This window comes from Trichosurus vulpecula, chromosome 8 (assembly GCF_011100635.1).
Source record: "Trichosurus vulpecula isolate mTriVul1 chromosome 8, mTriVul1.pri, whole genome shotgun sequence".
Lineage (NCBI taxonomy): Eukaryota > Metazoa > Chordata > Mammalia > Diprotodontia > Phalangeridae > Trichosurus > Trichosurus vulpecula.
The window spans coordinates 60,568,486-60,594,560 of NC_050580.1; the positions used below are offsets into that span (position 1 = coordinate 60,568,486).

General features: G+C 41.9%; 2 protein-coding genes across 3 annotated transcripts in view; one reads left to right on the forward strand and one right to left on the reverse strand.

The window, feature by feature from the left end:
- Window positions 1-12,124, reverse strand: part of POLR3A (RNA polymerase III subunit A) — a 49,876-nt gene extending 37,752 nt beyond the window's left edge. Inside the window, exons 1-5 of the mRNA XM_036736135.1 lie at window positions 11,916-12,124; window positions 9,716-9,851; window positions 8,181-8,318; window positions 7,762-7,933; window positions 921-1,075 (exon numbers count right to left, since the gene is read on the reverse strand). Of these exons, the coding sequence (XP_036592030.1) occupies window positions 921-1,075; window positions 7,762-7,933; window positions 8,181-8,318; window positions 9,716-9,851; window positions 11,916-11,959 (645 nt within the window). The 5' untranslated portion in view covers window positions 11,960-12,124. The remainder of the gene's footprint in view (window positions 1-920; window positions 1,076-7,761; window positions 7,934-8,180; window positions 8,319-9,715; window positions 9,852-11,915) is intronic.
- Window positions 12,125-16,433: 4,309 nt separating this feature from the next.
- RPS24 (ribosomal protein S24) lies at window positions 16,434-22,586 on the forward strand. 2 transcript variants are annotated; one of them, XM_036735838.1, is made up of 6 exons: window positions 16,434-16,498; window positions 18,267-18,332; window positions 18,427-18,636; window positions 19,721-19,831; window positions 22,013-22,034; window positions 22,504-22,586. In XM_036735838.1, exons 1-5 carry the CDS (start codon window positions 16,496-16,498, stop codon window positions 22,013-22,015), a joined length of 393 nt encoding a protein of 130 aa, XP_036591733.1. In that variant the 5' UTR covers window positions 16,434-16,495; the 3' UTR covers window positions 22,016-22,034; window positions 22,504-22,586. The 2 variants fall into 2 exon arrangements, with proteins under 2 accessions (XP_036591733.1, XP_036591732.1); XM_036735837.1 differs by lacking the exon at window positions 22,013-22,034 and having other exon boundaries at window positions 16,436-16,498.
- Window positions 22,587-26,075: the final 3,489 nt, after the last annotated feature.

Below are 26,075 nucleotides of genomic sequence, written 5' to 3' on the forward strand. Positions count from 1 at the left end.
GGGGTTTAGACTTGCTGCATTAGACAACAGAGACCAAAGCACAGGAGTCACAAAATCAATGGGCTGTTTTGGGAAAATTTATTGGACAAAGAAAGAAGTGAGGCCTGAGATAATTTTGGAAGGGACAAGTGAACGTGGGTTTGGATCCCAGGCCTGCTGCTTACCCATTCTGGAACCTGGCAGACAGGAGGTAATTTAGGAAAGTCCCTCTGCTGCTCTGGGCCACAACTTCTTCATGTAAAAATTAGAAGAACAGGCTAGATGTTCTCTAGTGTCCTTTCCAGTTCTAAAGGTGTGTAAAAAGAGTCTATTTAGCCCAGAGCTCTTGTATACCCACTCTCAGGGATGGTATGAGGCAACAACAAAGCACTTTCCTGCTCTACAGTAAAGCTAGAGAGCTTTACATGAGGGAACCTTATTTTTTACTGTTAAAACTAGCAAATCATGTGCCCTGAGGTTGGTGAGTTATAGCCATCTTGTTCAGCATTCCTACCTAAAAGGAACAGAAAATAAAGTAGGTGAAAGCAGAACATATCATAGGGCAATTCACTAGAAGGTCCAGATTGGGACTGTATCTGTTTGGGAATTCCCTATGTGGAAAGTTCCTCCAGTGATATGATCAGCAACTCATAGTCTTCAAAAACCTTGCCCTGGGCACTGTGAGGTGAGGGGACTCTCTGAGGGTCACAGAGACTGAATCTCAGGCAGGACTGAAGGCCTCCTGACTCCCAAGGCCTAGTCTCTATCCTCCACAGCACCCTAGTCTCTACTAATTATACTAAATACACTGGTCACAGAACAAACTCATTCTGTTGATCTTACTCGCCACCTGGGTGTCAGCAAGTAAGACTCTGGGATCAGGCAGATGCTCTGGATGATCACAACCAAAGGGATAGTGCCACATGCATTCTCAGGCTCACCTGGGCTCTTCCTAGGAGGGGCTCTACTTCTTTGTTATATTCAATGGCAGTTTCAAATGACTGAAGGAAATTAGACACAACAGGATCCACTACTTTTTTATTGGTCTTGTACTTCTCGTGAATTATCTTCAACAAGCCACACTTCTTCACAGTACCTACAAGATGAATTTTGGTTTTTAAAACTATCATGTTATCCTTTTCTGGCTGACTTAACAAGAGTAATACAAAGGAATATATAAAAATATCAATGTTTTGATTACCAAAGGTATTATACTAAAGGCTATACTTAAAAACAGAGAAACCTTCCATGATACATAATGAATCTGAGTGGTTATCATACCAATTTGGGGCAGCAAGGTGATGCAATGGATAGAGCACCGAACCTAGGATCAGGAAGACTTGTCTTCTGGAGTTCAAACCTGGGCTTAGACACTTACTAGCTGTGTGACCCCGGGCTAGTCACTTAACCTTGTTTGCCTCACTTTTCTCGTCTGTAAAATGAGGAGGAGAAGGAAATGGCAAACCACTCCAGCGTCTTTGCCAAGAAAACCCTAAATGGGGTCATGAAGAGTTAGACATGCTTGAAACAACTGAATGACATACTAATTCAGATAACACAATTTCACCATAGGTGACAAAAAGGGAGCCTTCAGGAAAATACATTTAGCACCTGCATTCATATATAGATTTGCTTACTGTTCTCATATTCTTCATCCAAATTAGTCATCAATATAAATCAGGTAACCAGAAAGCTTGGGAAGCTAAAAACTCCCAACTCTAAACCCCACTGCAAAGATTAAGCCAGTACAGATTAGAACAGAAAGAATAGAATCTTGGAGTTCAAAGTGACTAAGGAGGCCATCCCTGAATCCTGATTGTCTCTTCTGCCACCGCTTGGGAACACCTACACTGAAGTGTTCATTATCAAGGCCATTTATTCCTTTTTTCAGAGAGCTCTAATTCAGTAAAGGTTCTTCCTTTTACTCAGCCAAAATCTACTTTCTTGTAACTTTTGCTTGTGGGTCCTACTAGATCTCTACAGAATAAGTCTAATCCATCTTGTGGCTAACACCCCTTTCAAATATTTGAGCACATGTGCTTCCCCTCCCCCCACTCCAATTTCAATCTCCAGGTTAAACAAACATCCCTATTCAGTTCTAATGTTATTCATATGACGTCATCCTGGGCATTTTAAAATTCCACGCAGGACTCATGTCCTGACAAGACAAAGAACAGTGGGACTGTTGCCTCCCCTTTTCTGGGACACTATACTTTTTGATCCATTTATCAACACACTTGGTATGGTAATTCAACTAACTCAAATCCCCCCAATTGCACTATTAACAATGTAAATTTCTCAACATCATGAGAAACTTTTGTTACATTACTGAAATGAAGTCTTTTTAAATTATTTTTTATTCTGACCTTGAACCAAAAGGGAGCATTTCCACATGTACAGAACACAAAATGATCGTATATGAAGGCATAGATATCCATTTCATATCACTTGCTTTATTAAAATATATGTATATGTGTGTATAAATGTAAAATAAATTTCACACATTACTTTCAAAACACTTGCTTGTCTGTGCTTCCTTCTGAATTCCCTCTGCTTCTCTCCTAGGCCCCTTCTTTTTTGGCGTCGTGACTGCTAATCATTCCCTTTCCCACAACCCTCCAACTAAACAGTCTGACAAATAACCATCCTCAAGCAAAACTAATCCACCCAATGGCTGTGTCCAAAAATGTTGTCTCTTTTTCCAGCCTGAGTCTATCTCTTCTCTGTGGGGGTATCACATGCTTCATAATGAAATCTCTGGAGACACAATTGGTCAGAGTTTTTAAGACTTTTGGAGTTGTTTGAAATACAGTCTTCATCAACAGAAAATTTACCATCATGCCAGAGAGCAGACACTGGGATCCTGGCTGATTCTAGAGGAAGTTTCCCTGTAAGCTCATCATGATCTTTGGGGAATGTTCCAACCACACCGAATACTCCTCTGCCCACCCCAACAGGCCCCACAGGCTCACGCCTTTGTTTTCTGTCTGACCCCCAAGCCTGGAATGCTCTCCCTTCCTCTCCTGACCAGCTATATTATTACCTGTTTTAAAAAAAAGAAAAAAAAAACCAACCCAACCTGGAATGTGTCCTCCCCCCAGGTGGAGAAAGATGCTGGTTCTTGAGACTTTACCCAGTGCCTTTTTCATAATGAATGCACTCATCATGTAACAGAGTACTATAGCTGCCCATTAATGACAACCCCCTCCTCAGTGGTAAACTTTTTAAGGTGTGGACTACATCTAATCTAAAAATTCTATTTCCCAGCTAGCAGCCCAGTACAATGCACACAGGAAGCAGCAGGAGATGTAATGAACAGAGGTCCAGGCCTGGAGCCAGGACGACCTGGGTTCAAATCCTACCTCAGCTGCTTCCTAGCAGTGTGACCTTGGGCAAGTCACTTAACTGCTTTGTGCCTCAGTTTTCTCATCTGTAAAGGGGGATCATAACAGCACCTACTTACCAAGGCTACTGTGAGGATCAAAAGAGTTAACACATGTAAAGAGCTTGGCAAACCGGAAAGTGCTACATAAATGCTAGTTAGCCAGCAGTGACTTCATCACCATCACTATCATCATCATTAATGGTCTATTTCTGAAGAAGGCTGTGTGTCCAAAGAGGGTAGAAAACAGGACTTGGGCTGAATGGCAGTGAGGAAATTCTTCAGGTGATCTGGAGGGCTCAGGGCTTTTAAAGGGACTCACAGGATTAAAAATGGGCAAGAATCATTAGAAGATCCTTGGTAAAGGTGAAGGAAATGATGGGAGCTAAGGGGAAGGGACCAGGAGGGCTAGGCCCAAAGGAGAGGGGAGGCAGTTATCACTGGCAGACCAAGGTAGAAGATGCTTCCCCCAGGGTGAAGGCATCCACGGGCTTCACTCCTGAGTAGTCTTGGGATTCTCTGACAGTGATAAGGGAGCCCAGGAAGGATCTTGAAATGGTGGGGAGCAAGTATGCAGCACTGACATTTCTACCAGGACTGGAATGACTGCCAACCAACCTTCCTGAAGAGAATCTAAAGGGACAGGAAGAGCATCTCTCCCCATCTGAGGTCACCAGCAGAAGGAGAGGCCATGCTTTGGGAGGGTGGGGGATGGAGAGGCAGAAGAGGTACCTTTAAAAGTAGTGTGGAAATGTCATTCAGGGTCATCAAAAGAATGGAAGGTCATCGGCACACTTGGAGCTCCAAATACACCTGAGGTTGTTACTCCTGAAGAGGAAGCCCCTTCAGATACAGAGAGGAAGCAGGGTGCCCTGTGCGGAAGGGTTGGGCAGTTGAGAGATCACTGAGGGGAGCCGGTCACTCCTGGTGAGGGGCACTGAGGCAGCTGCTGGTCATCTCTCCAGGGAAGAGGAGCAGAGCACTGCCTGAGGTCTGTCCACTTGGGCAGCTATTGCTTCCCTTCTGATACTGCTGGAAGAAACCTAGAGGGCACCATCAAAGATGAGGCTAGGGAAAAGAGGCAATGGTGGTGGTTTCATGAAGGCAAGGGATGAACAGGAGAAAGGCAGATCCAGGAAACAAACGTTTGGTGAAGAAGATGGCCCCTTGACAGGAGGGGACCATGATTTCTGTGTAACAGATTAAAAGTGGAATAACAGACTTCAGGGCCAGGGATGTACTGTACCTAACTAACAAAGGCTGGTAAAGAGATATTTGCTAGGGTCATGAAGGAAAGGAGAACTAATTGAAGCAATGACTATTTTCAGGAAAGTTGGAGATATAAAATTTATCTGTTTTTCTGTATGTTACCAACAAAACCCAGCAGAAAGGGACAGAAAGAGAAATTCCACTTAAAATAATTGCAGAATGTATAAAATACTTGAGATTCTACCTGCTAGGACACACTGAAACCAAATGAATAGAACAACAGAACACTCTTTATAGAAAGACCAAATGAACTGAAGAAATATTAATTGCTCACAATTAGGCTGAGCTAATGTAATAAAAATGATAATACAACCTAAAGTACTTTACTTGTTTAGAGCCAAACCAATCAAACTACCAAATGAGTACATGATAAAGCTAGGAAAAAAATATACAAAGTTCATCTGGAGGAACAAAAGGTCAAGAATCTGAAGGGTAATGATGAAAAAAAAAATAGGAAGGATGGGGACCTAGCAGTTCCAGATCTTAAACCAAATTACAAAGCAGTAATAATGGAAAAAAATTTGGTGCTGATTAAGAAATAGGGTTGACCAGGGGAACAGATTAGGTACACAGCATGGAAATAAGTGAACAAAGATTATTATCTGATAAAAAGACAAACTATGAGTGTAAGAAATCACTGACAAAACTGCTGGGAAAATGTGAAAGCAGCCTGGCAGAAACAAGGTACAGACCAACGTGTACTTTCTACCAAAATAAAATGGATCCAACTGGAGAAATGACTTGGGGTGGGGAGGGGGTGGTGGTGGTAGTGGATTTTAAACAAGTTAGAGGCACAAGGAAGGGAAGGCCTTTTAAATTTTTGGACAGGAAAAGTTCATGACCAAAAAAGGGACAGAGAGGACCCTAAAAGACAAAATCAAGAATTTTAATTACATAAAATTTAAAAATCTTTGCAAAAATACAACAAATGCAGCTAAAGTTAGATGGGAAAGTTAACTAGGGGAAATTACAGCAAGTTTCTCCAGTAAAGGTCTCATTCTAAGATATATAAGTAACTGGTACAAATTTCTAAGAAATCATTTGTCAATTGATAAATGGTCACAGGATACAAACAGGCAGTTTTCTAAAGATGTCCAAGCTATCTATAGCCAAATAATGAAAAAAAAAGCTCCAAATGACTAATACTTAGAGAAATGTAAATTAAAGCAACCAAGGGGTCCACCTGGCACCCATCAGGTAGGCAAACATGACAAACAAGGAAAATGACAGATGGTGGAGGGGCCTGCCGTGGAGCTGTGACCTGGGCCAGCCATTCTAGAGAGGATTCTGGAATGATCCCCCAAATCTATCACACCACCCTTACCCTTTGACTTGGCAATGTTACTACTAGATCTATCTCCAAAATAGATCAAAGAAAGAAGAAAAGGACCCATAAGTGCAACTGTGAAGGTACCCACCAATAGGGGAATGGATGAACAAGTTGTGGAATATGAAAATATAGTATTTGGTCATGAAATACTATCATCCTATAAGAAATGATGAAGGGACCAGTTTCAGAGAAAACTGGGAAGACTCAGATGAACTGATACAGTGTGAGGTGAGGCAGAACCAGAACAATGCATACAAAACAGTAACGCTGTAAAGACAAACAACCTGGAAAGACTGAAGGACTCTGATCAATGCAACACAACCACAATTCTAGAGAATGAAACATGCTACCCACTTCATTACACAGAGGTGACGGACTAAGGCACAGATGAAGGCATATTTTTTGGACATGGCCAACGTGAACGTGTGTTTTGCTTAACTACGCATATTTGTTACAAGATTTTGCTTTCCTTTTTTCAGTTGAGTGAGAACGTAGGAGGAAAAGTTTTAATTGAAAAAAGGAATGGAAGAACAGCACCCACATATATCCACCACTCTCGAAATCAGTGTAGCTACCTTTTAAGAAGAAAAGCTGGAGAGTTAGGCTAGATGCACTTACACTGATTCAGAACTAGTTCGATGGCTAGACTGAAAGAGTGGTTTACTGTAAATCTGGAAGGTCTCTAGTACATAGAACTCTGTACAATAGCCCTATGCTTTTGAATATTTTTTATTAAAGACTTGACTAACATCATAGATGGCATAACAATCAATTCTGCTGAAGACAGCAAGCTGGTAGAGAAAGCCAAGAAAATGGATGAGAGTCAGGATTTAACAAGACTTCCATAGGCTAGAGCCCAGGATTGAAGGTAGCAACATAAAACTGAATAAGGATAAATGCTAAGTTTCAAACTTGGGTTCAAAAAGTCTTACTTCACAAATTAAGGGAGAAAGCTGAAGGAGGCATATTAGAACACAGTTTGCCTGGGAAGGCTCTGGGGGTTTAATGAACTGCAAGCTTCTTGTCAATCAACAGTGTGTTATGGCAATCAAAAAACCTCCTGTGATTCTGGGGTGCATTAAGAGAAATGAAGGTTCCCAGAATAAGAAGGTGATATCCCCTCTCTAGCCTGGTGAAAGGAGCCTAGGAGTTGGAGGATTACTTCTAGGTGCCAGACAAAGAAAGACTGTGATAAAGGGTAGGCTGTTCTGGAGGCCAACCAGAATGGTGCCAAAGCAGAAGCATCCAAAGTTGAGGGAATTTCTTTCATCAGAGGATGGCATGACCGTGCTGCAGCGAGGATTCTTTTGCAGAGATGGCCTGGACCAGATGGCAGACAAGGCCCTCCAAACTGAGATCCTGGGACACAGTTTGTGATAGTCTCTTGTGCTATTCTATCGGCTGATATTGAAACTTTCCCTGTTCCATCTCTAACTCAGCTGCTAGGGCCATGTTCCTCTCCCCACAGACCTTAGGAATGCCTGACAGAGGGGATAATTTGACGGCAGCACCTCCCCTCCCCTCCACCTGCCTGCCAACTAGGCCAGAAACCTGTGCTTTCAGCACCCCCACCACTCTCCGGGGAGTGATCATCAGACTTGGGGGAAGTCAAAAATAGGTCTTCTTCAGGAAGATGGTGGGGAATTCCGCTATCTCCTCTAGGTCAATTAAGCTCTCAATCAGGATTTGGTTTCTTGAAATTAAGGCTTGGTTTTTATCTAAAGAAAGCAATCCTTAAATACAAAATGTTATGACTCTAAGCAAGAAGAGGCACAACTGGTAATCAACACAGAGCACTTACCATTAAAAGCTCCACAATGATGACAAGTATTTTTTTTCTTGCATTTGTCAGAGATTTTCTTTTTGAGCCCTCTTTTCTGTAGATAAGTGAGACCAGGCCTTTTTAGGTAATCCAAAAATTGTTTCCTTTCCTCCTGGGACAGCATAATGTGGCAGCAAGTTTTACAGATCATCTTTTAAAAAATTAAGACAAAAGTAAATTTATGTAAAGAAAAAAGAAATGTAATTTCCCCAAAGATAAAATTATCTTTATATAATAATTTCTATCAGATCATATTAGTATAAAACATAAAAATATATAATACATAGTTCAAAACTTATCTAGTCATTCTCTCCAGGAGATACTTTTTCACTCAATAACACTTCTAGAATTTACATCCCAGAGACCTTTGCCACAGAAAATAATGTTCATCAATTCACCTGTAGAACACCTATGACAGCTTTGAAATATCCCACATGAAAACATGGCAATTCCAAGTCAATGTATCCATAATGTCCCAAACATTCTGCTAAATTCTTCCCACAGGTTTCACAAGGACGATCCTTCTCACTTGTACCCTTTGAATAAAAACAGATACGCATGAACCAACAGTGATGAGTGAAAAATAAACATGGTACAGATCTCATGTCGGTCAACGTTATAATCAAAATACCCATTTTCCTTTTCCAGTCCTGGCTGGACACTCTGTCCTCCCTTGCCCAAGGGAGCCCAGAGTCTCTGCTCTGACCCTTAAACTGCTCCTTCCTCATCAGTGAGGCAGGCTGGCCCCCTCAGGCTGCACAGCCCATGAGGCAGACACCCCCTTGACCTTGAGGACTCCTGGGCCCTGCCATATGTCTTGTCATACCATTTGAACCTCCTTTACATTTGCCTTCCAAATTTTTCTATACGAACTGTCTTTCCTTATTAGAATGTGAGCTCTTTAAGAACAGAGGCTGACTTCTTTTTCTGTATGCAGAGAAAGTGCTTGGGATATAGGATTTAGTAAATATTTTTTCATTCATCCAATTTACATGTTCAGTGCTATGCTAAGTGTTATGAGAGATACAATACTCACCAGCAAGAACTACCACAGAATATCAAAGTATCATTCATATTTATTTAGTGCTTGAAACTGTGCAAAGCCTAAAGGAAACATGATTTCTAATTATTCAGAGCCTAACGTCTTTGATGTCTGCTCTACCTCAATTTAATGGAAAAGCCATGGAAGTTATGGCAGTCAGTCACATGGTGATACTTCTGCACCCCATCTGAAGTGAGTGTAAGCTCACTTAAAATTTCTGCGTTTGCAGTGTGATGGCCCCATGGGGGTCTACAGGGCCCCTCTGCATATTAAGTAAAATTTATGTGTGTGGGATTTGGAGATAAAGGGAGGGAGGGAGAACTGCTGTTTGAGAAAGTCCGATTTTTATGTCCAAGAAAGGAAAAGGAAGGAAGCAGCCTCAGGAAAATCAGCAACAGTGGTTACTGGATTTCAAAGAGAAATTCACTTAGGAGTTAGAGACCATCAGTCAGCAAGCACAGCTCCAAAATGGGTTCAAATTTAGATTATGATGAAGCAAAGTTTACAGACTGATAGGAACACAATACAGCACAATTTCAAGAAGGGAATCCACCAAAGGTTCAAGGAAGGCAGTTGGCTGAGACAAACTAATAAGGTCTTAGTAATGAATCAGTGGGACCAACACACCACCTGTGAAACAAGGTGATAGGAAATATTTTGAATTGGGAAATTCCTAGAGGATGGTCTGATGGTGGAGTTCTCAACCACACACTGAACGGACAGAAGTCCACACCACAAGTGTCATTCTCAGAAGGGAAACTGAACACTTTCACCATTTTTCACAAGCAAATTGGGTCTCAGAGGACAAGCAAAGGGGTGTGTGTGTGTGTGCGTGCGGGTACGTTTGTATATATGTGCGGGGGACTTGGGGGGGCGGGAAGAGTGTCTTACCATCCTATGATCAAGAACTCCATAAAGCAGGGGAGAGTGGTGATTGTCCTGACTATATAAGTTCTTACTAACAACCTGGATGTGAGCCTGCTGGCGCATTTCTTCAGGTGACTTCATTCCAAAACAGATATGGCTTCTAAAATAGAAAGGAGGTAAGAAATTATATTAGAATCAGTTGCCAAAGAAAACTCAGCCATGCTTTATTGGGATTGAATGTTCAAATTCCTTTTGGTTCCGAAGACTTAAAAAAAAAAGTGAAATGACAATTATATTTTCAATGTGATAGACACTAATAAAACACTTATCTACATAATTCTCTCACGAGAAACAAATGCTACTGAAAAATGATTCTTGATCAAGGCAACTGACTCATATGGTTAAAGCAAGCCCCAATGAATGCCTGGAAACAGATGTGAACAGTGAGATGATGGGACTTTATGAAAGCCTTAGTTCAATAGTGCAATCTACAACCGTTAATGGTGTGGCAGCTGTCTTATTAAACAAACAACTTTTTGTAATACCTTAAATCATATTTATCACCTTGATGGTGAAAAGATTCCCACAAACATTTGGCCCTGAGGGCCAGGTACCAGGAGCTGTGATGGGCACTTTGTGTCTGAGGCATTCCCTTCCTCACATTCTGCGTCTGAGCCAAGCAGGACCGGTAGTCTTTAGGTGGCCCTCCTGTCCCTGGGCCCACAGCTCCCCATTGCTTCCAGTCCTCCAGCTCCTTCCAGGAGGGAGGCGCTGAGGGGCTCACCCTGCTCCCCAGCCTCTGCGTCCTCTCCACTGGATCTCTCCTAGCTCTCATGGTCTAGCCCCTATCTGGCTTACTTGTATAGACACGAAGGACTGCACTTCCTCCTAAATCCAAGGTTCTTGGAGCCTGGGCCTGTCCTAGAATCAGAGGATCACAGAGATCTGGAAGCAGACTTGGGAAGGGTCCAACTGTGCCTCATTTTACAGTTGAGGAAAGGAGGGTAAGTGACTTAGCCAAGGTCACACAGTGGCGAAGAAAGGACTAGAGTCCAGTTCTTCGGGCACGCTGCCTCCCCATCACCTTTTCTACTCCTCTACTCCCAGTTCCCAGCACAGGGCTTAAATACAGTAGGGGCTTAATAAATGCCCCTCCCAATCACCGGGCCCCAGCAGCACCTGACAGCGACCTAACCAACAATCATTTATTAGGCGCTATGCCGGGCTCTGGGGGCGCCAGGACAGAAGGGGTCCCTGGCTCCCTTGATCCTGAACGCGGCCATCGGGCAGGGAGACCTCGGCACTCCCGGGGCTCCCTAGCGCCCGGCCCCACTCCAGCCCTCTAACCGGCCGATGCTGCGCAGGGACCCCGGCCAGTCCCCTCCCCCACGCCTCCCCTGTGACCACAGGCCCTCCTTCGGGGCGTCATTTCCCAGGGATCCCCGTATCTGTCCATCTGCGGGCTATCGGTCTTTCGCCTCTTTCTGTATCCCCAGCGCGGAGGCTGCGCCAGGAACACATTTGGTACTTAATAAATGCTTGCTGACCCGAAGCTGAGACCTCGTATTTAAAAATTAAAGCGCTTCGGTTTCCTCTCTAATGCTCCGTATTCTAGACGTTTTATTCTATGCACCTGAAGCCAGGCTCCGGAAAAGCGCCTCCCCCCCTTTCCCCCCCCATGGGGTGTGGACCGTCTGGGCCCGCGCTATACACTCGGGAATAAACAAAACCAGCCTTAAATACCCGTCCCCAGGATCCGCCCCACACTGCAGGCGCCTAATAAACGTGGAATGTTGACTGACAACAGCCCTGAGGCCTTGGGTGCTACTGTTACTATCGTGCCCATTTTACAGTAGAGGAAACTGAGGCACAGGGGTCCTGCCCAGGGTCCCTGCGGGTCTGAGGCAGAATTCGAACTCCATGCACCCTCCCCCCCAGCCGCTGAGAGAACTGGACGACAGTTCTCAGAGCAAGGGGGAGGGACGGATGACAACACGTCCACGCTGGAGAGTACTTCCTCTGGGTCTCAGTTTCCCTAGTCTGTGAAATGGGCATAACGCCACCCGACCGGGCGTGTAGCTCGCTGGATAGGGGTGAGGAAAGTGCTTCGGAGCCCAGAAAGCGACACAGAAAACGGGGTGCTCCCTAACGACGAGCCTCTAGGCGCCCCCGCCCCCATCCCATGACCTCTGACCCCCACGTCCCCCCACCCCCGTCTTCTCACATTTTCTTGGCCACGTCCGTCTCGCGGAACTGCTCCTTCACCATGGCTGTGGCTGCTGGACGGCTGCTCCCGGAGACTTCTGGGGCCGGAGCCGGGGCCGCGGCTGGGGACGCGGGGAGAGGGCGGGTCGGCAGCACGCGGGCACCCGGCTCAGCCTCGCTCGCGCCGTCGCCGCGGGCCCAACTCGGCTTCCGTAGCGACGGCCTGACGGCCACTTCCTCTTCCGGCGGCCGAGCAAGAAGAGAGGCGCGGGCGCGAGGGGCACCGCCGTCGCTCACTCTCCTCTACACCGCCACCTGGTGGCGCCTCCGGGGAAGCGCAGCGGCGGCGCTCCGTAGTTCTCCAGGAAACCCCTCCCGCAGGCTCCTCCGGCTGCACCTGGCGTCCGAGTGCAGCCGTGCTAAGAGGGGACATGTCCTCCCTGAATGATGGCTAGGAGGAGAGGTCCGGAAGCAGCACCGATGGCGTTGAGGGTGCTGCCCCTTTCAGGGCTCCTGTGCCTGTTGGTAGCACTTGGTTAGATATCACTCTGGAGGTTCAGTGCTTCAGACCCAGACAATATAGCGGACTCATCAAGGCTGATTTAACACTTTGTGCATTATCTCTTTGATACATGTGGCCCAATGATTGATCATGACTGATTGATCCTGCTGATGAAACAGATTAGAGAAGGGGCCTGTTGCCAGCCTGGAGTGAGCCAGGAAAAGGCTGAGATGGGATTCAGACCTAGATTTTTCTGATGCCAAGTCCAACCCTCTTTCCACCACATCATTGTCTTCCTGTGCCATATTACTGTCTAGAATAAATGTTTGAGAAGACAGAAGACATGAAGACCAAACTCCATTCGGATAAATCAGGATTCAGGGAGACTGGAATCTGAATTAGAATGAAAGGTTTTCATTAGCATCCTCATCATGCAAACGAAGGGTTTCTGGATAGCTTTTCAACTAACATGTCTCAGTTCCAGACAGAGAGGCCGAGGGAATGTGGGATGATTCATGTACAACTCAACTAGGGAAGGTTTACGAAGCAAATTTTAAAAGATGGATTTTAATGGGACTCTTTTTGTTTAGCTGGCTGTTTCTTAAACTACCCCCGCCCCAGTTCTGGGTGAGTTTTGAGGGCAGAGCCACAGCTAGAGTGAGGGCCACCCACCTGTGCTGAACAGAGGGCGCAGGATAACCAAGAGCAGTGAAGTCTGAACTAGGAGACGGACTTGCTGTTCTTTTCACATTCACTGGTATATGTAATTCGATTCAATTCAGTTCAGTTTATTCAATAAAGATAGGTCCGGAGATATAAGGTCAGAAAATGAAACAGTTTTTACCCTCAAGGAGTTAACACAATCCAATCCAATTAATTCAATAAAAATTTATTAAGCGCCTACTCTGTGCCAGGCACTGTACTAAGTGCCGGGGATACAAAGAGAGGCAAAAGACAGTCCTTGCCCTCAAGGAGCGTAATGTGTTCTAACTCCACTAAGGGATGGCAGGGGAACAAAGATAAGTAAATACAAAGTAAGTCCTTCAGAGTCCTTCAATCTCTCTAAGCCTCAGTATCCTAATCTATAAAATGGGGAAAATAATCCTTACAGGTTTTTTTTTAAAGTAAAAGTACTATGAAATGTGAACTATGATGAAGAAGAATCAATAATAATAACATTTATATAATGTTTTTGAATTTAAAAAACACCTTTCCATATCATTTGAACCTCACATCAAGTCAGAAGAAATATGAGTCCCGTTTCACAGATGAAGAAACTGTCTTAATAAATGTCCTTGATAAATGTTCTAATTATGCTTTTTTTTTTTTTACTTTTCCTAGGCTTTGATTTCCCAATCAGTGAGAGCAGGGGGGATAGATCATCACAATAACAACAATAATTAGCATTTATGTAAGTGCTTTAAGGTTTGCAAAGGACATTACAAGTTATCTCACTTGAACCCAAGAAGTAGGTGCTATTATTCTATTCTATTATTATTATATTATTATATATTATATTATATTATATTATATTATATTATATTATATATTATATATATATATATTATATTCTATTATATACAGATGAGGAAATTGAGACAGAGGTGAAGTGACTTGCCCAGAGTCACACAGCCATTTAAGTGCTCCATCCACCACACTGTCTCACTGCCTCTAATCACCTTGATATTCATGGTGCAAAATAATGCACAAATGTTGGTCCAAGTGCTCTAAATCTTGCAATCCTAAAGGCTCTAATTGACTTATTCTGTCTCTAATGGAATTAGAGTCAGAAGACCAGAATTTAAATTCCAAGTCTGCTACTTAGGTAAGTTAAGTAACCTCATTGGGTCCCTGTATGTCACAACTCCATTTACCCAGGTACATAACAAGGATGCTATCAGCAGCTCCTACTTCTTAGGACTGTTTTGAGGAAAGTGCTTTGTAAACCTCAAAATACCATATTAAAAAAGCAAGAAAAATAAAGTGAAAAAAGTATGCTTCAACATGTACTCAGAGTCCATCAGTTCTTTCTCTGGAGGTGGACAACATTTTTCATCATGGCTCCTCTTGAATCATCGTTTTGATCAGAGCGGCTAAGTCTTTCACAGTTGATTATTGTTACAATATTTCTGTTACTGTGACCAATGTTGTCCTGGTTCTGCTTATTTTACTTTGTATCAGGTCATATATGTCTTGCCAGGTTTTTCTGAAATCATCCTGTTTATCTTTTCTGGAAGCACAGTAGTATTCCATCACAATCACATAACACAACTTGTTCAGCTATTCCCCTGTTGATGGGCATCCCCTCAATTTCAATTTTCACCAACACAAAAAAAGCTACTATAAATATTTTGGTACAAATGGGGCCTTTTCCTTTTTCCACAGTGTCTGTTTCAAACCTTTTTTGTCCCCTTTTCTTTAGACACGAATTTCATCAATTCCAACTCCACCCTCATTCCTCCACATTCACGTTGCCTTTTATGTTTCATTTTACTTTATATTTTGATGAACCAGAATTTATTTTCTCCTTTTAACTCAAAAGAAAAAAAAAGAAAAGTAAAATCCTTATAACAAAGATGTACAGTCAAGCAAAACAAATCCCCATATTGTCCACGTCCAAAAATGTAAGGCTCCTGCCATGTTTTTAAATTTGATTTATACATATTAGCAGAACTAATAATCTTCCTCTAAAAACAGAACTGAACTTTCTGAACTTCTGAACTCCCCTATTTCTGTTGAACACACTGTCATCCCTCTAGTCACCCACATTTTCAACCTCAATCTGACTCTTCTCTCTCCTGCATCCTACCTACCCACCCAATGAGTGGCCAAATCTTGTTCATTCCACCTCCACGTCACCTCTAGCATCCATCCTCTTATATCCACTCCAATGGTCTCCACTTCAGTTCAGCACCTCTTCACTTTTCACCTGACCTATTGAAATAGCCTCCTAATTGGTCTTTCTGTCTCCTGTTTCTCTCCTTTCCAATCCATCCTCCACACAAAGCTGCCAGTGATCTTCCCAAAAGCCCAGTTCTGAACATGTCATTTCTCTGTACAATAAATGAGTGACTCCCTATTACTTCTGGGATCAAATGGGTTTGACATTCTCATGCTTTGCTCCACTCTACACCCTTTAAAATCCAGCTACAGTAGCTTACTTGAACTCTTTGTGTCCCATCTTTGTACTTTTGCATTGGCTGTGCCCCATGCCTGGAATGCCCTCTCCCTTTTCACTCTGCCTCCTAGTCTTCCTGAGTTAAGACCCATCTCGGATCCCCCCTCTGTTGCAGGCTTTCCCTGGTCCCCCCAGCTGCTTTCTGACATTACCTACCATCTCTTGCATAAATCTTGGATGTAGCCAGTTATTTTCATGCTTGCCTTCCTCATTAGAATGCAAGCTTCTTGAGGGCAGGGACTACGTTTTTGCCTTTCTTTGAATTATTGGGGTATGTATAGCAGGCTGTCTGGCTATTATTTAATAATAAACTCTCAATGAATGCTTTTTGACTGTTGAATGACTGGCATTGACTCCACTCTACATTTTAAGGCTCTTTGTATGTTAATCCCCCTCTACCAGTAGTTTTATTTAAACTGCACTTTGTGCATTGATGGAGGGAGTTTCTCCATCCGGGAGTGCCCTATTCCATGCATATCAATCCCAAGCTCCGTCCCTATCCATCATGTAAATGACACACAAGAACATACTAATGTGCAGGAGCTGGAGAAGGTCACATGGGTAGGTACAAAGAAACCTGAGCTCTCGGGGGATAAAGGAGGCGGAGCCTTTGGCATTTTCAGTCAGGCAATGCCCTGGGCAGCTTTGGCAATTGGGAACCTCGCCTTCCCCCGGCTCCATAAAGGTAGGAAGTCTTCCCTTAGCTTGGCTACAGAACTATAAAGGAAGCCGCCCTCATTGGGGTTCAAAAAAAAAAAAAGGAGATGGAGGCCTTTTTCAATCAGGCAGTCTTCTCGGTAGCTCCCAAGGTCTAAGGCCCTCCCCTTCCGCTTGGGTCCTTGAGCGAGCTCTGATATGATTGGCTGTTACCTCTAGCGGCCCTTTCCCTCTCCTGCTGCTCGAGGAGCCGGCCGCCACCATGGTGAGTCTTCCTGGGGTCTAGACGCCATCCGTCTCGCATCTGTGCCATCCTTCGGCTCGGCTCTCGACTCTTCTCTCAGCCCGTCTCCTGGAGGCCTCTTGTCCGCTCCGATGTTGAAACTAGCCGGGAACCGCGCTCCAAGAGCGGCGAGTTGTGGGCAGAAGGGGCACGGGGCCGGGCCGGGCTGGTTTGGGGCCTAGGGAGCGGGAGGGAAGGGATGGGGTGGGTAAGGGAGGCCGGGGCTGCGGCCTAGTCCGTGGATGGTGCGCTGCCGTCTCCCTGAGCCTCGGCTGTCTTGTCTGTGAAATGACGCAGTCCCGTCCTTCACGGAGGTGGGTGGGGTAAATCCACGATAAAGGAGCTGCCAACTAGAACCGTGTTTAATTAGGGGATACGTTAGAGGCACCCTCCCCCATCCCCCGGCAGGTGACGGAGCCTGGCGTTGTCCTCGTCCAAAGCGGGGGAATCCACGTGTGTCCAGGCTTTCTGTGCATTTGCAGTCCCGACATTAGGTTCCCTTATCTTTTTCCCTTGCGTGACCCATTGCGAGGCCCCGTTTTCCCCGGGTACCTGTGGTTGTAGAGAAGTATTAAAGTGTAGAGGAAACCTAGCCATGGGGAGGTGGAGATCCCCAGCACAAACCTTTTAAGGTTCCGCATACAATCCCAAGTAGGGTTCCTTTTGTGGTTTTTTGTTTGTCTTCTATTTTTTTTTTTTTGCCCAAAATGAGGAAATTTGAGGATGAGGGAGGTTTGGCCCTAAGTTAGAGGTTTAACAGAATCACAGAATTTAAAATTTGGAAGGGACCCCAGGAGACACAGGAGCACGAACCGATCGTTATTCTGTTTATTATTACTCTATTTAAATAGACTGTAAACGTTTTTCACTTTTGTATCCTTAGTGCCTAGCATAGAGCCATGGAGGTAAGTTGCACTAAGCCATGAAATCTGTTGGCTAGACATTTTGCACTTATTTTAAATTGTGCTGTTTAGAATAGTGTTTGGGAGTCTGTCTTAATCTGGCGAAACTAGCCTGCTTTGATTTATTAGTTTCTGCTACTGTACTGAGGTACAATACCAGGTGATTTTTTTCTTTCTTCTTCGTTAATTTTTACTGCTGTCTTTTTGTTTTTAAGTTACCTATATTCCCACCTGTATCCCTCTTTCTCTCCTTCCTAGAAAGGTAGCCCTTATAAAAGAACTAAAAAAAACCACTACTGACAGATTAATGACTTAGGATGATATCGAATTTGATAAATTTCCCAAAAGTCTTGAATGGGAGAAGCTTATGGGTGCAAGGTGGAAAGCCACGCAATTTTAAGATCATGAAACACCATTGCAAAGGCCCTGTGTGGAAAGTAGGACCCGAGATGATGCGGCAGCTTGAGTTGAACTGTGAGACTGAGCACACAGGTTGTAGCTCTCTGATGATGCCTTTGTAATGATACTTTTAGTTCAGTTTCCAGTTAGACTAAGAACTGTTGTATGTATGAATAGAAAATGATTCATATTTTTTTAATTTGGTCTGTGATTTTGATGTTGGAAACTCCCAGTGAGGAATCTTCCTATGTCCACGTAGATCTTGCCTTTGTAGTCTTAGAGTTAGTTGTTTGAGGCCCTGGGAGGTTAACTGACTTAACCTGCATCACACAGCTAGCTAGCATGTATGTGTGTCAGGCTGCACTTGAACTTAGGGTCTTCTTGACTTTGAAATCTTTATTATGCCAGGCTGCCTTCCTTAATTTTTCTTAATTTTTTTAAATTTGCAGAATGACACTGTAACCATCAGAACCAGGAAGTTCATGACAAACAGACTTCTTCAGCGTAAACAGATGGTAAGATCAGTCAGGTTTCCTTTTTTTTAACCTTAATTTCTTGTGCTGTACTTTATAATATGAATACAAAATTAAAAATACACTCTTATTTTAGGTTATAGATGTCCTTCATCCTGGAAAGGCCACAGTGCCCAAGACTGAAATTCGAGAAAAACTGGCCAAGATGTACAAGACCACTCCAGACGTCATTTTTGTCTTTGGATTCAGAACCCATTTTGGTGGTGGCAAAACAACAGGCTTTGGCATGATTTATGATTCCCTTGACTATGCAAAGAAAAATGAACCAAAGCACAGACTTGCAAGGGTAGGTATCTTGTGATTGATTATTGATGCAATGGAGCAGCACATAAGAATTTGAACTGTATAAAGAAATGGCCTTTCTGGTGAAGGCAAGCTCCTGTAGGCACAAGTGATTCCATTTCATCTGTCTTCTACAGTAGATTGTCCCTTCTGTCATCCCTGCTTACTACTCACTAATCTTTAATCTTTTCTTGTCTATTGGCTGCTTCCTTTCTGCCCACAAATATGCCTGTGTCTTCCCTACCTTCAAACACCCCTCCCCCCTCCCCCGACATATCTTGCTGTCTTCCTTCTCAGGGCTGAACTAGAAGGCTGTCCACAGTTACAGTCAGTGCCTCCTTCCTTTGTTGTCTCAGCTCTGTAGACTGGCTTCCCACACTCTTTCAACTAAAAATGTTCTACCAAAGTTCCTTTCTCCCAACTGCATTTTCACTGTGCCTGGAATTCCTCATTTGTGTCTTCTGGTCTTCAAGTCTTGCTCACTTAAAATCCTCCCTTCTGCAAGAAGCCCCTTGATGCCGGTGTCTGAGGTCACCGCTTGTTTACCCTCTGCATATTTTCTCTGCACATGGTTTGCATGCTTGTTTTTTCCCCCTCACCTGGGTTCCTTTAGGGCAAGGCCTTTCTTTGTATAGTACCTGCATTAATGCTTATTGACTAACTGGGGCTCATCCTCTTGAGAATTTTGCCAGCCAGGAGACACTGTGAAGATAATTTTGAGATGAATGAAATGGCAGGTGGTGAAACAAGAGAGTAGGTTTAGTCCCTCAAGGAAGATGATGAGGTTTTCAAGCAAAATTTCATGCCTTTGCATAGAAGATTGGGATGTCTTGCTTTTACTTCAAGGGTTCTCAGCTTTCTGATTTTAATGGAAGTACTGGCCTATAGGATGTTCATGCATTCCTTCCACTAAGGTTAAGCACAGTAGAGTGTTCAAGGCCCTGTGGGCCTGGGGCTGGGCCCTAGCTGTGGGTGAGATGGGATCAGAGCACCTTTAAGGAGCTTGCTGTGTAGTAATAGATAGGGGAGAGTATTGGCATTATGGGGTGGCACATTCATTTGAGTATTTAATCTTTTCCCCCTTTTAGCATGGCCTGTATGAGAAGAAAAAGACATCAAGAAAGCAGCGAAAGGAACGCAAGAACAGAATGAAGAAAGTCAGGGGTACTGCAAAGGCAAATGTTGGTGCTGGCAAAAAGGTATGTTGAGGGAAGAACCTCAATGTAAATAAATGCAATATAAAATTGATTTTATAGAAGGGAAGGGTTTTTTCATTGAATAACCTTTCTTAATATTTTCCCCTTACTTTTTCTGGATAACAGAAGGTAACATTTTTAAGAAGCTATACAGTAGAATGCCTTTTGGTAGTTTAGCTTTGCCACTTTATGACTTGGTAGTTTGGGTTCTACGTTGGTTCACTTATACTGATCCTAGCTTCTTCTAATTGGAGTCGAAAAGTCCCCTTTCATTTAGGTTCTGTTTATTCATTCATCATGGGCAAGCAGCACATGTTCTCTAGAACTTAATCAGATCTTTAAAACAGCTGCCTGCCCAAGGAACAATATATTTGAATCAGCGTTGGGCATACCTCCCTAGTGGGCTGGAGAAGTTTCCTTGTATTAAGTTTGCTGTGTTACTTTCCAGTTCCCCATGAATCATGTTGCTGGTAGCTTTATAATAGCATTGTGCTAAGCAGCTTAAGAGTCTGAATGACATTAAGGTGGTGGGTTGTTAAATGGTTAAACAAGTGCTTCTGCCACATTTACTTGTAACCTTTTCTTTTGCCTTCCATACTTTCTTGGATTTCTTGTTCATCAGAAATGAAGTGTCTAGCAGGTACTGAGTTTGAACACAGCGTGATGATTGTACAGACTGCATCACACTCACGTTTTGTTTCTGCTTTGCATGTCTGCTTTGGACTTTGGAGTTGTATGGTATTCTGTGGTGCAGAATATCATGCTTAGACAGTGTAAGACCAAAGAAGTAGAAACTGATTATCTTCCTGAAATGCATGTTATATTGCGGATTACCCAGGGGTGGTGCCTCAAAATAAGAAAGATGTTTACCTTGCACTTGGGGAAATGTGTTGAGGAAAAATGTCCATTTAATTATTTGTTAGTTTTAAGTGGCCCACTACAAAGGAAATGTATAGTGACCACTTTGAGTTACTTTCCAAATGGAAACTTAATTTTTTTTTGTATTACACCAACATTTCTCACCTGTTCTAATTAGTTTCTAGTCTTTTGTGAAAAGAACACTATAGTAAATATGGGTTGTTTTTTTTTTAAGTTGATCAGAAATGTTCTGATTTCAGTATAAATTGGAGTTTGACAAATATTTTTTGCAGCCTTAGGCATTGATAAAATTAAAAATCGTGTGAATTCATCCTTTTACATTTAAAATGCCTTTTTGATGCTTATTCAAAATAAGCATTTGTGAATTATGGGTTCCCAGTGTTTCATTTGTTTCTTCAAAGCTGTCAAAAGTTGGTCCAACAGGGTCCAGGAATGAAAAAAGATTAAGTCACAATTTGCTCTTTGAGATAAGATTGAAAGACATTTAACATTGATTTCTCTTTCCCATTCAGATTTTTAGCTTTTTGAGTCTTAATTGCTGACATTTTGTCAGAGAGAGTACATGATGTTAAGTGATAGCCTCTATGTATGCTATCAATGTCAAATTGTCCATTTGTCTGCATTTCTGAAAAGTCAGAATGATAAATTATAAGATCAGGTACAACTAGTAATGTTAACAATTGTGTGGGCACTCAGTATAAAAGACTGTTGGAAGCACCTGTACCAATTGTTCTTTTCAGCCACTTGTCAAGAGTAGTTGTAAGTTTTAACTTCAGCAGCTAAATTCTGATTCCGCTGTTTTCTTCCTTTAGGTATATCAGTTAGAATCCTTTGAAAGACAATTGATTGCATGAAAATTTAAATTTAACTCCAAGTTCAGTGTTGTATAATTTATCATGCTGTTCCTCGAGTCAGTTTATATTGTTGATTATAGAAGGTTGCTTTGACTATTTGGACTTGGTCTATCTAAACCAGGAGTGGATTTAGCAGTCCAGATTGTCACAGTTCATTACACATAGGTGTAATGGATGAGCTTTTCATTTTAAGATTATCAGTCGCTAGTCACCCTGTTTTCTTTGAATCCAGTAGTGATTGGGGCTTCTTTCCACGAGTGGTAAGATTAAAATCATTGTGTCAAGATAAGTACTTAACTGTTACTTGAGTACTACTCTATGAAAAGCTAAAGAAAACTATAAGGTATTTGATTGCATGAACTTAACATGCATTTTACCTTTGGAGTTTGAAAGTAACTATTAATGACACTTTTTTCCTTTATCTTTCTCCCTCCTGCTGCCACTGATTCAGTGAGCTGGAGATTTCATAACAGGTAGTATAATTCAAGCTTTTTGTTTAGATGAGTAGTCTTTTTAGTTACTGATATGCCAGTTTAGAGAAGCATGTACCTTAGGAAGTCGATGTAGAAATGTTCTATAAAGAGCCCTGATGGCATCTTAATATCCAAAATTGAACCTTTAACTGATTATATAAACCATAGACTGGAACTTACTAAAATTAACATTCAATTAACTCTTGTTTTGCTGTTACATTGAACATTGACCAAAATAACCCAGTTCTTGATTTACTAATAATTTTTTTCTTTTTTTTTAAATTTACTTTTTAGTTTCACTTCCATAAGATTTTGAGTTCTAAATTTTCTCCCCCACCTTCCCAAGACTGAGCAATTTGATACATCCTCTACATATGCATAATACATATTTTTGCATGGATATTTGATTTGTTAATTGCCAGCTTGGAATCTTAGTAACTGACTTTAGTATATTTTATTTTATTTGCAGAAGGATTAAAAGGCACTATGGATGACGTTTATCCGTGAAGATAATTTTTCATCAGAACATAAATAAACTATATAAAAACTTCATAAGCCTTCAGTTGATTTTGTGTATATAATAGCTTGAAATTAGATAGAATCTGGGTTTGCTGGGTGGTGTAGTGGATAGAGCATTGGGCTTGGAATTAGCAAGACAACTTCCTGAGTTCAAATCTGGCCTCAGACACTAACTATATGACCCTAGGCAAGTCATTTAATTCTGTCAGCCTCAGTTTCCTCATCTGTAAGATGAGCTGGAGTAGGAAATGGCAGGCACTCCAGTATCTTTGCCAAGAAGGCCCCCCTCCCAAAAAGGGGTGGCGAAGAGTTGGACACGACTGAAATGGCTAAGCAACAGGGTAGAATCTGTTACCTATTTAACACAAGTTTTGATATGCTAACCTATGTGTGTATCAACTCAAAATTAACTTTTGAAATAGCACATGAATTGATTTACAAAGGTGCCCCCCTACCCTTTCTATTCAGTAAGTGACATATCTGTAAAAACAGGCACTACTTTTGGTTTATGTCCAGAATGGTGTATTTCTAGAGATGCCCAATTGATGCCAACTATTAGAACACTAAAACCAGTGATGTTTTTTCAGTCTGTTCTCACAAGGTGATACTGCAGTGTGAACATTTAATTGTATTTTTATGGATCAAGTGTTTACTGTGTCCCAAGCACAATATACATATACAAATATAAAAGGGATAGAAATATGAAAGCAAGCAGCCAGGCATTTTAAAACCTTGCCTGCTAGGTACCAGGAGATCCAACTACAAAGAAAGAAACAATCCCTTCTAATAATAGAGCTTACTTTCTAATGGAGACAAACACACATATGGCCAGGGGAGAGTCACTTTGGACTAGAAAATTATTGGGATGATGAGGGGTGTGGTACGGAGAATAGATGCATATATCCCATCTGGCAACCATGACAGTTGATGTGATTGAAGGAATAAGGAAGAGGCAGGGTGGTTTAGCAGGTAGCTGGAGAGGAAGGAGTGAAGGTAGGAAACAGCATAGCCTGGGGGGGGGTCCCAAAACAGCTGTTCAGAAAGGGGTCCCAGGTAGGGAAGCAGGTACTCTTCAGCTGGTTGGCACCCGTACATATCTCTAAAGTAGCAGGAGGGATGTTGTCTTAGCTTTAACTCGAGCCAGCATGATCCGGGGGAGAAAATAACTTTTTTCAAAAAGTGCTGGTGTTACATAGTGTTGACTCATTGATTTTTTTTTTTCTCAGAACCCAGTTTTCCTGCCTTTCAAATAAGTACTTAATTTTGAATTTCAATTCTAGCCCAATTTTTAAGTGGGAAAACATTTAATTTGTTTGAACATGTTGGCTTTTCAAGTCTTCTAGATAATATCCTTTCCCCAGCTTCTCTTCAATGTGGTAGAAATTTATAATATATTAGCCTCAGTTATGATTTGGGACAGTTTTATTAAAAAGGCCTTAGCCAGTTATAAATCACTGAATATATTGTGTACTTAGATTCTTTAAAGAAAAAAAGTTAACAATATTTGGTCCCTGCCCTGAGGTGGGGGTGGCATAAAATAGTGGATGGTCAGCAAATGTAAGTGGCTGGTGTGTGTAAATGGGTCCTAAAAATGATAAAACTGATTAAAAAATAGAAATAGTACTTGCCCTTAAGGAGCTTATATTTTACTAGAGACATAGTTCAGAGGTTACATTATGTTTAGTATTCTGCTTTTTGTTTTTAAAATACGTTAGAAATCTTGTGCTCTAAAATGGTATTTTAGCTTTATGGGAAATTTGCGTATATAGAAAGTTTTCCTCCTGTAATTAAAAACTATCCATCAATTCACAGCATCCTTATTTTAAGCTTAGATTTCCTCAAGACTCAGACAAAATTACACAAAATAAAGATCATTTGGAATCTTGGGTTCTGACTCCATCTAATAAAACTACCATCACATGAGACAAGTACTTGTAAGATCATAGGATTTGATTTCAAGGTCTTCTAGAATCCTATAGCATAAATGCCTAGTGGCAGTAATCCAGCATTCTTTGTTGTAACAGTTTGATGGAGATACTTGTGGAGGTTGCTGAAAGCCAGGTCTTTAAGTCTATGGCTGTTTCTTAAAAATATCATCTTCCCTTTCTACCTACCTTTTTGTCTTTCTCCATTAGAGTGTAAACTTCTTGAAGGCAAAAGATATCAGTCTATGTTTTTCCAGCAGTGTTTAAATACGTTGACTTTTAAAAAAGCATATTTGATAATTTTGACATATAAAACGCATAACTACCATGAGTTCACCTAAGTTGAGACTGAAACTTAAAAAAACAAATCACTGGAGGATAAAAAAATAAGTATTACAAGAAAGAGAAATAGGGTCTGGCAATTCACGGGGAGAATGAGAAGCAGAGCCCAGATTCCTTTGACCATTGTTACTGTCCTTCCTCTTCCTTGGGTAATGGCTTCAAGTTTTCCTTACCTGTAATACCAATTGTACGTAATACATAATTTCTTAGTAGGACTTTTTAAAGATTCAGAAATATACAAAGCAAGGTTGTAGCAGAAGTTTGAATTTCCTAACCTTTAGTCAGGTAGTTGTCTGGGACCATTGATTGAATCAACGCTAGACACCATAAAAAGCATTAGTTTAATTTGAGCCTGGAATACTTTGACCAACTTGTTAACTTTTAGCTAAGTGTTGCCTCATACTCTTTTTTTTTTTTTTTATGGACTGGAGTTAGTGTTAGCAGCATGAGCAGTTGTGACTAGACCGCACTGGCCAGTGCTGGCTGACATCTCTTGGTTATAGCAAACATTGAATAGGTAGTGGGGAAAAGACATTCTGGGAAGGAGAAACTGTACCTTCCAAAGATCTATATATTCAAACTATTAGAAAAGTGTAAAAAATGTTAGCCCTCCTAGTTTTAATTTTTCTACAAAAAAACCTGATTTTCATCTGGAATATGAAGGAAAAACAAGCAAAACCAGTTACTAATGTAACAGGTTATACAAATCCAGATATTTTATAATTTCAATAAGCTAAGTTACTGGAAGTCTAGAGTTTTGTGTTCAGTCCTAGTCACCACATTTTAGGAAGTTTATTGATAAATTCGAGTCACCAGAACATTGAACCACCCTCACGATCATACATGCTCCTAATAAGAATAAAATGTGTCCTTAAAAAGCCATTATTAGCCCATGGAAATGAAAACCCTTGGCACCTTTTTCATTAGTCATTGGTAAAGACTAGCTTCCTCGACCTCTTATTATAATGAACGCTAAAGGGATTTTGGTTATAAGCTGGGAAATTAGGAATAAAATGGTGACAAAACCCTTGATAGTTGACAGATGACAACCGATGACAACTTTGAGGCCTAGAGTAGCTGTTCCTCCAGATTTGCCTATTAAAATCTGGTAAATGATTTTGAAAAAAAAAAACTGGAGATGATTCTGGGTGAAGAATTGGAAAGTTGGGTACACAAAATTATGGATTTTCAGATAAAAGTTTGAATTACACTTAAATCTTAAACATTTATTAAGCAGCTACTGAGGACATGACAT

What these genes read in the sequence shown, in the direction of transcription:
- RPS24 (XM_036735837.1), top strand. An exon ending in TTCTTCAGCGTAAACAGATG is followed by an intron (nt 18,333 to 18,426) that starts GTAAGATCAGTC and finishes CTCTTATTTTAG; the next exon opens with GTTATAGATGTCCTTCATCC. An exon ending in CAAAGCACAGACTTGCAAGG is followed by an intron (nt 18,637 to 19,720) that starts GTAGGTATCTTG and finishes TCCCCCTTTTAG; the next exon opens with CATGGCCTGTATGAGAAGAA.